Below are 12,984 nucleotides of genomic sequence, written 5' to 3'. Positions count from 1 at the left end.
GCTTCACTGCACGGCAAATATGCTCGAGAGCAATACATTCTGTATGATTTGCCGCATAACACGGCTGTACTATGGCAAAGCTGGCTTAAAGATCTGACAACAGCCAATTTGGGAGGTTCGAATTTCACATAGTAAAGGTCTCTTTCGAATCTAATCGAATACCAACCAATTAAAATCAAATATTCGAAGTTTCGAATATTCATACACCTCTAGTAATTATATCTTTTAATGTAACTAGTTGAACACATGTGCCAAGCGCAGTGTAGCTTTAAAAAATTACATTCTGGGGTTTTATGTGTCAAAACCACGATTTGATTATGAGGCACGCCGTAGTGGGGAACTCACAATTAATTTTGACCACCGGGAATCTTTAACATGCACCCAATGCACGGTACACAAGCTCTTTTTTTTTTTTATTTCACCCCCATCGCCGTGGCCAGGATACAATCCAGCGACGCCATCGCCACTACGCCACCATGGGGGGTCGCAATGTAGCTTTGGCCGTGAAGAAGGCCGCAGACCCACCACAGAAATCGGGGGTGGCTGTTACATGGTATCACACTCCACAAATGACCCCACCTTTCAGCCTGGTGTGGCTGATGCTGGCCACACTGTGACCATGCCACTGAAACTTAAGCACACTAAGCACTCGAAGGTATGAAGAAGAAAAGGTAAGAACTGTGCATTCCTAGAGAATGCAATAGAGAAATAGGCTTATCTTCTGCCAAATGCAAACAGGATGGATGGATGAAAAGCTTTAATAGGGTTCTCTAGGGCGCGCGCTAGCGCGCAGCAGGCCGCTTCTATGTCGGGACAGAGAAGCCGAGCCTCTCCACCGCGTCGCGGGCCCGTTGGACAGCCCATAACTATTCTTCGAGATTGGGGCTGCGTAGAACTGCATCCCAGCGTGAAGAAGTGTTGCTTTCATTGCCACGTAACGCGGGACACCGCCAGAGCATGTCAGCTAAGTTCACAAAGTCATTGCATAGTGCCCATGCATTTGTCGTCTGAATTTCTGGGTAAATCGTGTGAAGAAGTAGGGGGTTTGGGTATGCCCCCGTCTGTAGAAGCCTTAGTGTTAAAGCATGAGGTCTATTGAGTTTACAATGTGGGAGGGGGTAGATCCTCCGCGCCAAGTAAAAGTGCTTAGTAAGTTCGTTGTACGAGGAAGGAGAGTCCCGATTGTCAGTACCCCCCAACGTCACGCTGCCCGGTAGCTACGCGGTTGATGATCCCTTGCGCAGCACTGTGTACCGACTCATTGAGGTTGGGCATGGCACCCTCAATCTGTCCCATGTGGGCTGGAAACCAGATGACTGTGTGTGGCTTGATCTCCTTGCATCCTAGTATCCCTAGGGCCAGCTCAGATATGGTTCCTTTGGCAAATGCCCGAACAGCTGATCTCAAGTCACTGTAGATTGTTGTCCACTTGTCGTCCAATAAGGCCATCGCTATTGCAACCTACTCTGCGATTTCAGAGGACGTCGTCCGAATCGAGATTGACTTCGTGACGACTTCATGGTCTACGCTAACCGCTGTGGGGATGCGCAACTCTCACGCATCCCCTGATGTTGTTTTCCCCGCATGGCTCCCGTAATACGGCTTCGCCGCGTAGCTTTACGGCGGCGGAGTTGCGGCGCATTGCGAGAGATGGCGCGAGTGTTGCGATGCTAACGCCACCGAACGGCCGGGTGATTTGGGAGAAAAAGGTCGAAGGCGCTCTCTCTTTGGCTTGGGATAGGCGGCCAACACGCACGAACGCTCCGCGCGTGCGCCGGCCCGCTTCGCGCGACCGTCGCGCGAGGCTAAGAGCACAACACCGGTATGGACGAGCACGGATCGTTCGAGCGCGCCACCGTTCACGTGACTGTACACGTGAACGACTAGGCGATGGTGTCACAGCATGGGGCGAACATATTCACTCGCTATAGGGTCGCGGTGAGTCGGACTTCCTTGATTTGTCGCGCGCCCGTGTGAATGTTCAATTGGTTGTAATTCGGCTAGCATGTATTAGTGTATGAAAGGTGCAATAAATGCCCTTTTGATTTTCTGCACTACTGTGTTGTCGTTCCTTTGTCCCAAGAGCACATGTAAGACCCCACACCGCAGCGGAGGCCCGTCCGTCGGCAAAGCGTGCTGCATCTACGAAACTATTCCCCGAAGCCCGTTCACGCCCGACGCGCGCGCCCGACGTCTTTCCACGTTGTGTTCCGGATGGACGTTTCGTGGGATCGAGGCGACAGTGAATGCGGTCCCGCTGCTCTCGAGGGATGCTGCAGAACCTTGTCTCAACTACTGTGGGGGGAACGCTCAGCTCTTGTAGGATGTATCTTCCAGCTTGTGTGGTAGATAGCCTGATGAACTGGGCCCTCTCCTGCGCTTCCGCTATTTCCTCTAAAAAAAAATTAAATTATGGGGTTTTACGTGCCAAAACCAGTTCTGATTATGAGGCACGCCGTAGTGGAGGACTCCGGAAAGTTGGACCACCTGGGGTTCTTTAACGTGCACATAAATCTAAGTACACGGGTGTTTTCGCATTTCGCCCCCATCGAAATGCGGCCGCCGTGGCCGGGATTCGATCCCGCGAAATCGTGCTCAGCAGCCCAACACCAGCTATTTCCTCTAGCGTGTTATGCATTAGAGTAGCAGTCTGGGTCAGTTGGTACATACTGAATAGTAAAAACCAGTCAAAAGACGAAGGACAGAGAAGAGACGTGGCACACACGACGACTGGACTAACAACTGTGCTTTATTGAAAAACCCCATCTTTCAGGAAAACCCGGCGAGCATGCGCAGCTCAAAAGCCGACACCCACACACAAACAAAGGTGACTCCAAAACGCCACGTAGCTAACGCCAGTGCGATAGGAAACTAAGTTCCTTCTGCATCAGTGAGAGACAGGTAGAACTGATGCAATTATCCCCTTGCAAATTGATATGGTAAGCTTCGAGAATTTCACGCTCCGTCTTGCCCTCGCCCCTACCAAGGATTTTAACCTTGGAAAAAAGCGGGACGCAGCCGCATTCCCGACAATGGCGAGGCAGATTTGCTCCATCAGAGGTATTCCAAGAATTATAGTGTTCTCGCAGCCTCTCATTAATACACCAGCCTGTTTGACCGATGTAAACTTTTTCACAAATCAGTGGAAGCTCATACACCACACGTGTAGCACAAGGAATGTAACCGTTGTCATGACACGCGGGGGGTCTATTCCTGCCGCGCACCACACATGAGCAAAGGCCTGAAAGTTTGCAGGAAACAGAAAAAACAACGTTAACGCCCTGCCTCACAGCAACTTTCTTGACGTTGTGGGAGACCACATGTACATAGGGCATCACTTCAAGTCTATTCCGTTCAGCCGCCGTTGGGTCAGCCCTTTTTCGCTCTCGCCTCTTAATCTTTTGCAGCAACGTTTCTGCCACTGCCTTCAAAAGCGCTTTTGGGAAACCAGCGGCCACCAAACGATCGAACTGGTTGTCAAAACGCGATTTTATGCTGTGGTGGCAACTCTTTTTCAAGGCATTTCGAAAACAATTCATAGCAATTCCTCTCTTAACGACTTTTGAGTGTGCGGACGCGTACGGTAACGCCTTTTTACTCCTCGGCAAGAAGCACCACAGCACACATGGCCATCGTCAAGAAAAGTTAGTTCAATTTCTAAAAATCTAATCGAGTGGTTAGTAGGCAGTTCATGTGTAAAGCAAAGTGCACTCGAACAAGCCTTAAAAACTGTTAAGACCTGGTCAACTACGACAGGCAAGGAGTCATTCGGTGAAAGATTTAAAATAATCAAGAAATCGTCAACATATCTGAAAACTTGGCACACAGGTTTATCAAGAAGAGAGCGTTGAAGTATGTTGTCAAACTTCGCTAAAAATATCTGGCATAGGACTGGTGCAACGCTAGCCCCTATACAGATTCCTTTCTTCTGTATGAAGGGGAGTCCTTGAAACTACTACGGTGGAGGAAAGGTACACTGTTAACAGTTCCAAGAACGCATCAACAGAGACTCCGCAAGCATTTTGGAAGGCGACTATTTATGTTATGCATGCCAAGTTGAAGTAAGTGTTCCGTGTGTGTGTATATGGGGAGGCCGAGAGCTCTCTTGATTGCCTTCCTGATTAATGCGTTGATCCCGCTCCGATCTTTGCCAGTTGTGCATGGCCGCGACGTAAGTGAAATGGCACATTACGAACGCATGTACCAATCTCACAAGGTTATCTTCTCCAAGGCCTTGCTGCCAGTTGGCCACTCTTCTTATTAGTCTCATGGCATTGCCCGTCTTCTTAGTGAGTCGCAGGACTGTCTGGTTGTTAGAGCCACTCGACTCGACCATCATGCCGAGAATCCGGATGGCATCCACCCTTGGAATATAGCCTCTGTTGTTTGTGCGTAGTTTGATGTCGCATTTGGCGAGTGGCTTCCGTCCCTTTGGTTTGGAGCCTCTGCGCTTGGGTCTATATAGTAGCTGTTCCGACTTGTGCGGTGAGCACCGAAGGCCCGTGGACTCGAGGTACCTCTCGGTAGCATCAATCGCCTCTTGCAGGGCAGTCTCTACCTGTCCGTTGCTACCTCCCATACGCCTGATGGTAACGTCGTCTATGTATATGATGTGACTGATACCGTCGATAGCAGAGAGTCTCCTGGATAGACCAATCATGGCGAGGTTAAAGAGGGTTGGGGATATGACTGCCCCTTGTGGCATCCCCCTCGACCCCAGCCTGATCATGTCTGAAGTCAGGTCCCCGATCTTAAGGGTGGCTTCTCTGTCTGACAGGAACGATCTCATGTAGGAATGAAAGTGCTTCCCCAGGTTAAAGGGACACTAAAGAGAAACAGGAAGTTCAGCTGGAATAAAAGAGGGACCTTCAGGAATGCATGCAGTTTTTGTTGGGTGCAAAAATATGAGTTTTTAGCGAAGAAATTCGTAAACAAAGACGAAATATCTCTTCCTCAATTTCTTTCACCGCAGATTCAGCGCTGAAGCAGTGTCGTCGCGGATTTCATTGCTATCAGCGATTCTGAGGGCGCCATGATACATCACCGCTTGCGTAAATGGCCAAGGCGCTCGCTCCATCATAGGCTGCATGGCCGCTGCATTTGCGTTCACTGTGACTTTTGCTTAGGTGTTCTGTGGCCGTGATGGATACCGTTGCTGACGCTGAACCTTGCAACGAAGAGCTCGCCAGGGAAGCAGGACTGCATTTGAGCAACTTCAGTGAAACAGCACAAAATGATCGTCTGTGCTCGCGTGGTAGGTGTTTCCGCGTATGATGACAGTGAGCAGCTGGCCGCGCCAACGGAAAGCGAAGCCTCGTTTTCGCCAGTCGACGATGTTCCCGACAGAACAAGCGTAGAAAGCTACGCGCGCATACTTGGTATGGTTTTTTTGTGTCTTTCTTTAATGACATTCAGCACTCACCGAGCCGCCAGTTTGCTGCTGCAGGGGCATCAGTAGGGGATTTGATGAAGGCGACATTGATGGGACAGATGCTCAAGAAAGGACTGGCCTCTGGGGCACGCCAAGATACTTTCCGAGGGCAGGATTATATACATAATCCGAGGGCGAGAAATGCAGAGAGCACACCATAGGTTTCTCTGGCTCTTTTGCCGTTTTATCATCGGCAGAGCATTGAGCCATTGCGAACGCCGGGGCTCATCGCGCGGCACCGCATGAAAGGACACAGTCGGGTCAACACTGCTGCTGCCCCTGAGCAAGCACCTTGCGCCGTGTATTATGTACATTTAAGGTGTATTTCACTTTGCTTTTACTAACAGCGATAAATCGCTCTCGACCAATCGCGGCCGGGCTGTGTTTGTGATCTCCGACATCACGAACGTGTAGTGCAGGAAATTTGAAGGGGCGTCAGCACCTATCCTTCAGTTTTCTCGCTTATTAAACCTCTGTTCATAGTAAGAAGGTCTGATCGTGAAGTAAGAAGGCCGTGATCGTGAAAGGATAATCTACCATTAAAGCTCAACTTCCGGTTTCTCTGTAGTGTCCCTTTAAGGCTCGAGATTGTGTCTAAAACGAACGAGTGAAGAATGTTGTCAAAGGCCTTTTCCAGATCGAGACCTAGCATGGGTCTTGATAAGCTTCGTGTCCTGAGTCGCGAGTCCGGCCCTGAAGCCGATCATGTTGTGTGGGAGAACATTGAAAAAAGATTGAAGGGCTAACCTGGATGTAAATGCCAAGCTTTTGACAAAACTACAATCGTGTGAGTTTCAACCACAGCACTGGGTTAAATGGTGCATGCATCAGTGTTGTAGTAAGCAAGCAAGCGCTCCATTTCTGGAGATTTCACAAGCTCACCAGCCAACTTGGCCAGCTCAAGTAAATGGCTGGACAAGACCAGTATAACTACAAGTAGCGGGCAACACTAATCACAGCAAGGTCTTTGATCACCTTTACAGTTTACAGATCACCATTGTACAGCAGCTTAACCATTGTACAGTGTTACTCACTAAATCAAAATATTTAAGCATCTTTCCTGTACATCTTTCCTCATTGCACTTTCTTGCTAAGTAATGTCATATGTTTAAACAGGCTATACAAATAATACTGTGAAGCTTTACGAAGCCAACCGCCACTGAAGATATGATAAACACAGGGAAAGCTAACTTACTGAAAAATTGAAATGCAGAAATAGTTAAGCCTGTCTTAACTAAGAATGCCTAACTAATCTTCAGAATGCTTCCACAGCTGGCATATACTGTACTCTAGTAGTATTTAAAAAAGGTTAAGAGGAGTAAGAATAAACTAATTTTCAGAATGTTTCCACAGTTGGTAGTATTTAAAAAGGTTAAGAGGGGTAACAATAAACTAATTTTCAGAATGTTTCCACAGTTGGCATAACCTTGTACCGCAAACATTTTCATTTGTACAACCAGCTCTAATGGTTTCTATTTGTTGGTATCTTAAGTTTAACTTGCACTGCACACTTTTCTATTTCAGATGGCTGGAGAACCACAGTGAAGTTTCAAATGCAGAAAAACAGTGAATGAGTGGTGCAGAGGTGCTACGGCACAGTGTCCTGTCACCTGCAATGGAAAGCTGCACAGTGCTGAACCATGTTGCAGCAGTGTGTCAGTGAAAACTCCCTTATAGGTCCACTCTACATATAGGATGCCCCTCCCCCCATCTTAATTCAAGACACTCAGTTAAGTGGTCTATTTATTGTGAGGTAGCAGTAATAAATTTCCACATTCTATGCAGCAACATATCTATGGCAACCAATTTTAAGCTTTGAAAAGTCATCTTAATTTACACAAAACGAAGACAAGGAAAAACCCTTTCTTTTCAGGTACCGAAGAAATAAGTGAGCACGGCAGTACAAGAAAGCAGACCAATACCCCTGTCACACTGCATATTTTAATGTCAATAGATTTGAATGACATTCAGTGTAACGAATGCTATTCGACCCATGCTGGCACTACACCGAAAAAAAAAAAAATTAATGTCATTCGGTCATAATATCAGTGGCAATCATTCCATCAAAAAAATTGGTGAGAAATGTAGAACAAGGTGTGTAGAGTGTCTGAGAAGTCAATCTATTTATTTTAATATTGCTACGGCATGAGCCAGGCAAGGAGAAGAGGAGGAAGACGTTAGCTGGCGCAGCCTATGGACGCCATCTTTACTTCACTATCAACCTCGTCCTTTAAATAAAGCCATTTCAGCCTTAACCATAACAATATAAATGTGGGCCGTCACTTCAATGAAATAACACGCATATAAAACCTCTATTTCAGAATGTCTGGCTACCGTAAGCCAAGACAAGGCTTAGCCAGCCATCTAGCCATAGCCAATAAATTGAACACAAGCAATGACTGACATGGCAGCGCTGAACGACGATTGTTAGTTGCAGCACGCGAAGCGGTTAGTTGCTGTCTTTTTGCAATGCGAGCAAAGCATACTAATCAGAGGAAGAGGCTCGCAGATGCCATTCGAGACGCTGGAAACACGTGCACACAGGCGCCCGATTGTTTACAGTATGGCCGACTAGTAAAGTGACAGTGGCCAGACGCCACCAGTGGAGAGTAAAAACATTTTGTGGCAGCCTGCACCGCTTTTCTCTCATTAAAATGACAGATGCCTTAAAACACACAAAATTAATTTCCTTTTTAATTTCCTTCTGAAGTTACGAACGCTCAATGTAATATTTTACCTTGTCCCTGGGGTATAGAATATACATCGCTAAGCCAAATTAGTTTCTCAGTTGCAGAAGTCATTTGATTCTAATGTCATTAAATATCGCTGTGTAGCAGCCTAGTAATGTCAGTCAATGCTAATGCCATTAGATTCGAATGAAATTAAAACTTACAGTATGACAGGGGTATAAGAATGTGCCATAATGTGGCACTAGTGTTGAAAGAGTTCATCTAGGAAAATCCACGAAGACATGATACAAACACTGGGAGAGAAGGTGTCATCATATCCAACAATAAAATTGGTTGCAGAATACTACTGTCGCCGCAAGAGCACTGTCAAGGATTAATGTCCAGGACCACCAGTAAGTGATCAGTGACGTAATAGTGTGGCGACCAGGAAGACCTTTACTATGGCGATACATAACAGCTTGAGAAGAAATGAGAAATCTGTGTTGCTCCGCAGGAGCACTATGCTTAAAAATCTTACTCTGGTGCTCCTGTGCCAACTCTTTCAACGCTTTCACCATGCACACGTGCAAGCACACACGCGCACACACACACACACACACACACACACACACACACACACACACACACAGTAGACTTCAGTTAAGAGAAACTTGGCTTAATCAGATTCATCTTAACAAGTCTACTGTATATGTATTAAACAAAAAAGTGGCTATGGCAGTGTTTGATGTACAAAGCAAGAAAGTGTTTTTGCATACTACACTTGGGGTGACAAGAAAAGAAATAGAAGGTATAGGGCTTTTATTACAACTGACCAGAAGAATGCGCAGTGCCTCTTGGTACAGCTGTTCATCAGGACAGAAGGCCACTGACAGGCGATCAAGGGTCTGCAATCGTAGGTATAGAGGTCCAAGTTCTGATGTCACCAGCTCTGGCTGAATAATCACCAACATTTGCTCAGGCGGCTGGAAACAAACAAAAAATAATAAAAGAACATGTCCCTAGAACATTTTGTATTCACTAATAAGGTAATGAAACACTGATAAACAACAAAGAAGTAGTTCAAAAAATTTTGGGGAACAGAACAGCCAGAAAAGCAGAAAGAATTCCCATGAAGAATCTCAACGAAAATCCCTCTCAGAACAGATGCACAAGTCAGCTGAGCATTTTCCTCCTTTGAATGGTATCGACAACGTTGACAGCAATAATCAAGATCTCAAGGAAGGCATACATTGAAGATACTGCAGTTAACATGTTAGTATGGCAAGCTTTCATTACTACCTCAATGTAATTGAAAGCAATATAAAGAATCCATAATCATCAAGTAAGAGAAAAAGCAACACAATGTATTGACGTCTGCATTTTCGAAGTGTTTGATATGAGATGATGAGATGATAAAAAAAAAATCGTAATCTTTAACACAGTTTAGAAAAATGTCAAAAGATGCGAAAATTAAGAGTGTACATTATAATGTTTACTGAAGTACAATTAGTACACAGGAGCAGAAAATTTACAATAAGAATAGAACAGCAGCAATTCTTAACACAGCTGGTTGTGACACTGTACAAGACCACCTAGAAAGTTCATATCTTTACTAGTTGGTCCACATACTGAGAACTGCTAAAAATGGGAGAGCAAAATAAAGAGGTATAATATTTGAGTAAATAGCATATTTTTATGCAGTGAAATCAGCAAGGTGGCTTGGTACAAACATAGCTAGGTTATGAAAAATGAGCACACGGACAAAATTTGGAAGCAGACAAAAACGGCAACAAGACCTGCATGAGCACATGTCCTGTAGCCTTTAATGCTTGTATCCTACTTTTGTGTACATCCTTGACATAAGTGAAAGCTTCGGGACAAAGGTGTTTCCAATATAAAAGACAGTGAATGATGGCTATGGCAAAATGAGCTAGTATACCAGAAATAATTAGTAAAAGTATTTACTCGGTACTTCTTGGATGTGACATACGCAATCTTATGTGCCAACAAAGCTGCATAGTTTCCCTGTTCAGCTCTAACATAACATTGCATAGATGCCAAATAATACTGCTCTACGTTTTAATAATCACAGCAAAATGATGTTGGGTTAACAAGTCGGGAATGCTGAGCCAATTCAGATTAATAAACTTTAGCATTATTCATATCTGATGTTTCTTGTCATACAGACTTGGCGAAATATCTTGTAATGAACAAAAGGTTATAGCTCTAAAGGCCACAAAATATAGTACACTACTCTGACATACACCTAACATTATAGAAACTGCAATGGCAGACTGCAGTTGATACAAAATATTGAGCCAAATACAATGCATACTGCCAAGTAGAATATGCATGTAGGTAAAATAGCCTGTTCATGAGCATTGTAAACACACTTTTTGCAAAGGCATAAAATTCTAATTTTAGGAAGCAGTTCATAGTAGGTGGCTGAAAGCTTTACTTAGTTAAATGTTCAAGAAAGGTTTACTGGTATGTTCAAGCATGATCAAGTGGCAAAATGCAATTGAAGTTACGCAAACATGGCTCATATATGCCTGCCGCAAAAAGCATTTATTAGTGTTATGCCATACAGATTGCTACTTGAGGTAATTCAAGCTAATGTAAATATTAAAACCAACAGTTAGTTCAAAAGATATCCCAGCCACAGCAAATCGATTTATAGCAGCCATAATGATCTAGGTTTTAATACACATGCTTAACTGAACATAGAAGTATGGTAGTTTCAGGTATACATAGATCCGACTTAAGTCGTTACATTTCAATTTTACAAATACGTGGCAGAGCAATTTTAACGAAACAGCCTGGCTAGTTACAATAGTTCCATGACGGTTCCCATACAATAAATTTTCATCAGCCAAATAACACAAACAAAAATTTTGTTTTCTCGTGCACTCGACACGCACGCTCAATATATGGCGAAAACTCTTTTTTATCTTCAGGAACTCGCACAAACTTGTCCTTTCCCATTGAAATAGCAACAAACAAGACGCGACCAGCGTTATTTATGCACTGAACTTTCTCACTCCACTTCATAGATGTGTGTGTAAAAATAACCCAAACAACTAAACCATTACGACCGTTACTTCAGTGACAACGAGGAATCTGCCAAAATGAGGCAGCTAACTGGTAGCATTAGTGAACCACGAGATCAGGAGAGAAAGGGTGTTTGTAGCAATTCAATTGGTGTAAAACAGTTTTAGCACAAATTCAATGCGTGTAAGAATGCCGAACGCTTCATCCAAGCACGAAGCGTCCCTGCAAGTTGTCACAAGAGCGTTCACATCAGTGCCTGCGCTGCTAGAGCGAGCTCGCAGAACACTGGTTCGCACATAATAAACGAGCTCAATGTACTGTGAGGGGGTCTCAGACTTTGCTCTAGGATAAGCGAATGTACCGCGCCAAGAAGTAAGAAAAGATATTGACTACTCATGAAACAGCCATCATAGAAATATGCTTAGGCTTAGAGCCAAACCTTTTTCCCAAACTTTCGTTACCTTGCTCGCGATGACCATGTTCTGTTCGCATATTTCCCTCTGTAGTGTGAAGTAGGGAGCAGCGTTGAAGCCCCTGGCACGCGCCCGGCGTTGCATATACCGTAAGCACGACATCTTGCCAGCCTACATGCTCCGCAACGGCACGCGACGCAACTGACGCAGCCCAAAAAACACCATAAGAACACCAAGAAAATGAAACACAAAAGAACGGCTAGTCTCATGGCTACATCAAGGGCTTCTCGATCCTAAGGCAGTTCTTGTTTCGTTTAAGTTCTACATTTATAAAATTTTGCAGCATATCAAACGAACTTATACATTTAAAAAGCTACAGCGTGAAATGACGAGTAAATTTTTGCTACATTGACCAAGACAAGCCACGATACCACGAACATAAGACGCCGATAAGATAGCCTGGATGTTGATTTTTCCTGAAAAATACGTATTTATGAAGAGGTGGACCAATGGGTGAACGAATATTAACACTATGCGGACAAATGTATTACAAAAAGCACATTTTCGTTGCAACGCAAGAGACGAGAGTGTTCCTTTAAATGTCCCGCCATCTCACGGCCTTGGCGGAGTCCGTGAACATGGAAACAGATTATTACCAAAAGCTCTGCTAGTCAATTCTTCTTTTTATCTTACAGAACCTTGTAATTCGGATATATCGTATTTCGCAATATACTGAGCTTTTTTCCACTTCCCAGTCACGGATAGTCGGTAGCTACGGCGTTGCTCTGCTGAGCACGGCAGCCTCATTCCGATGAGGGCGGGATGAAAAAACGCTCGTGCACCGCGTGCATTAGATGCACGTTTAAAGAACCCCAGGTGTTCAAAATTAATTCGGAGTCCCCCACTACGGCGTGCTTCATAATGAGATGGTGGTTTTGGCACGTAATATCCCAGAATACCAATTTAGTTTGCGCCCTACCATTTTTCATTGCCATAGAAAATTTTCTTCCTCCGTGTTTGTTTCATTCCGCACTCTATTATTTGTCGTGGTATTTGTTCAATGTCATATATGTTTTTATCTCATAGCCCCTTCCTGAAGGGCATGAAGGCGTTATACCTATTTCGCTTGCTCCTTCCTGGTTTTTCTTTTTTTTTTTTTTTTTTTTTTTTTTTTTTTTCGATGGCGTCCGTGTACGCAAAAAAACTATCATCAGCATTGGCTCGGCACGCGCTCGTGCCACTGCTCCCGCTGTTCGTCGTCGTCGTCTGCTTCCACATGCAGCTGGCAGCGTTGACGTTAATCATTCCAGCATAGAATTTCGCTTTTCTTCTGTCATCTTTGATAATACATAAGGATTTGGAAAGGACAATGTTTGTAAGCGCCTCCATGCTACCTCCATTGCCTTATCTAATTTGGGAT

At 44.7% G+C, this 12,984-nt stretch overlaps 1 protein-coding gene across 2 annotated transcripts in view; it reads right to left on the bottom strand.

The window, feature by feature from the left end:
• LOC119434937 (short transient receptor potential channel 4-associated protein-like) overlaps positions 1–11,808 on the bottom strand; it is a 142,194-nt gene extending 130,386 nt beyond the window's left edge. Inside the window, exons 1-2 of one of the 2 annotated variants that reach the window (XM_037701949.2) lie at positions 11,613–11,808; positions 8,934–9,083 (exon numbers count right to left, since the gene is read on the bottom strand). In XM_037701949.2, coding sequence (XP_037557877.1) covers positions 8,934–9,083; positions 11,613–11,726 — 264 coding nt within the window. In that variant the 5' untranslated portion in view covers positions 11,727–11,808. The remainder of the gene's footprint in view (positions 1–8,933; positions 9,084–11,612) is intronic. The other variant, XM_037701942.2, reaches the window with a different exon arrangement.
• Positions 11,809–12,984: the final 1,176 nt, after the last annotated feature.

This window comes from Dermacentor silvarum, chromosome 1, assembly GCF_013339745.2.
Source record: "Dermacentor silvarum isolate Dsil-2018 chromosome 1, BIME_Dsil_1.4, whole genome shotgun sequence".
Classification (NCBI taxonomy): domain Eukaryota; kingdom Metazoa; phylum Arthropoda; class Arachnida; order Ixodida; family Ixodidae; genus Dermacentor; species Dermacentor silvarum.
Note: the sequence above shows the minus strand (reverse complement) of the source record. Positions and strands in the feature narration are given on the sequence as shown.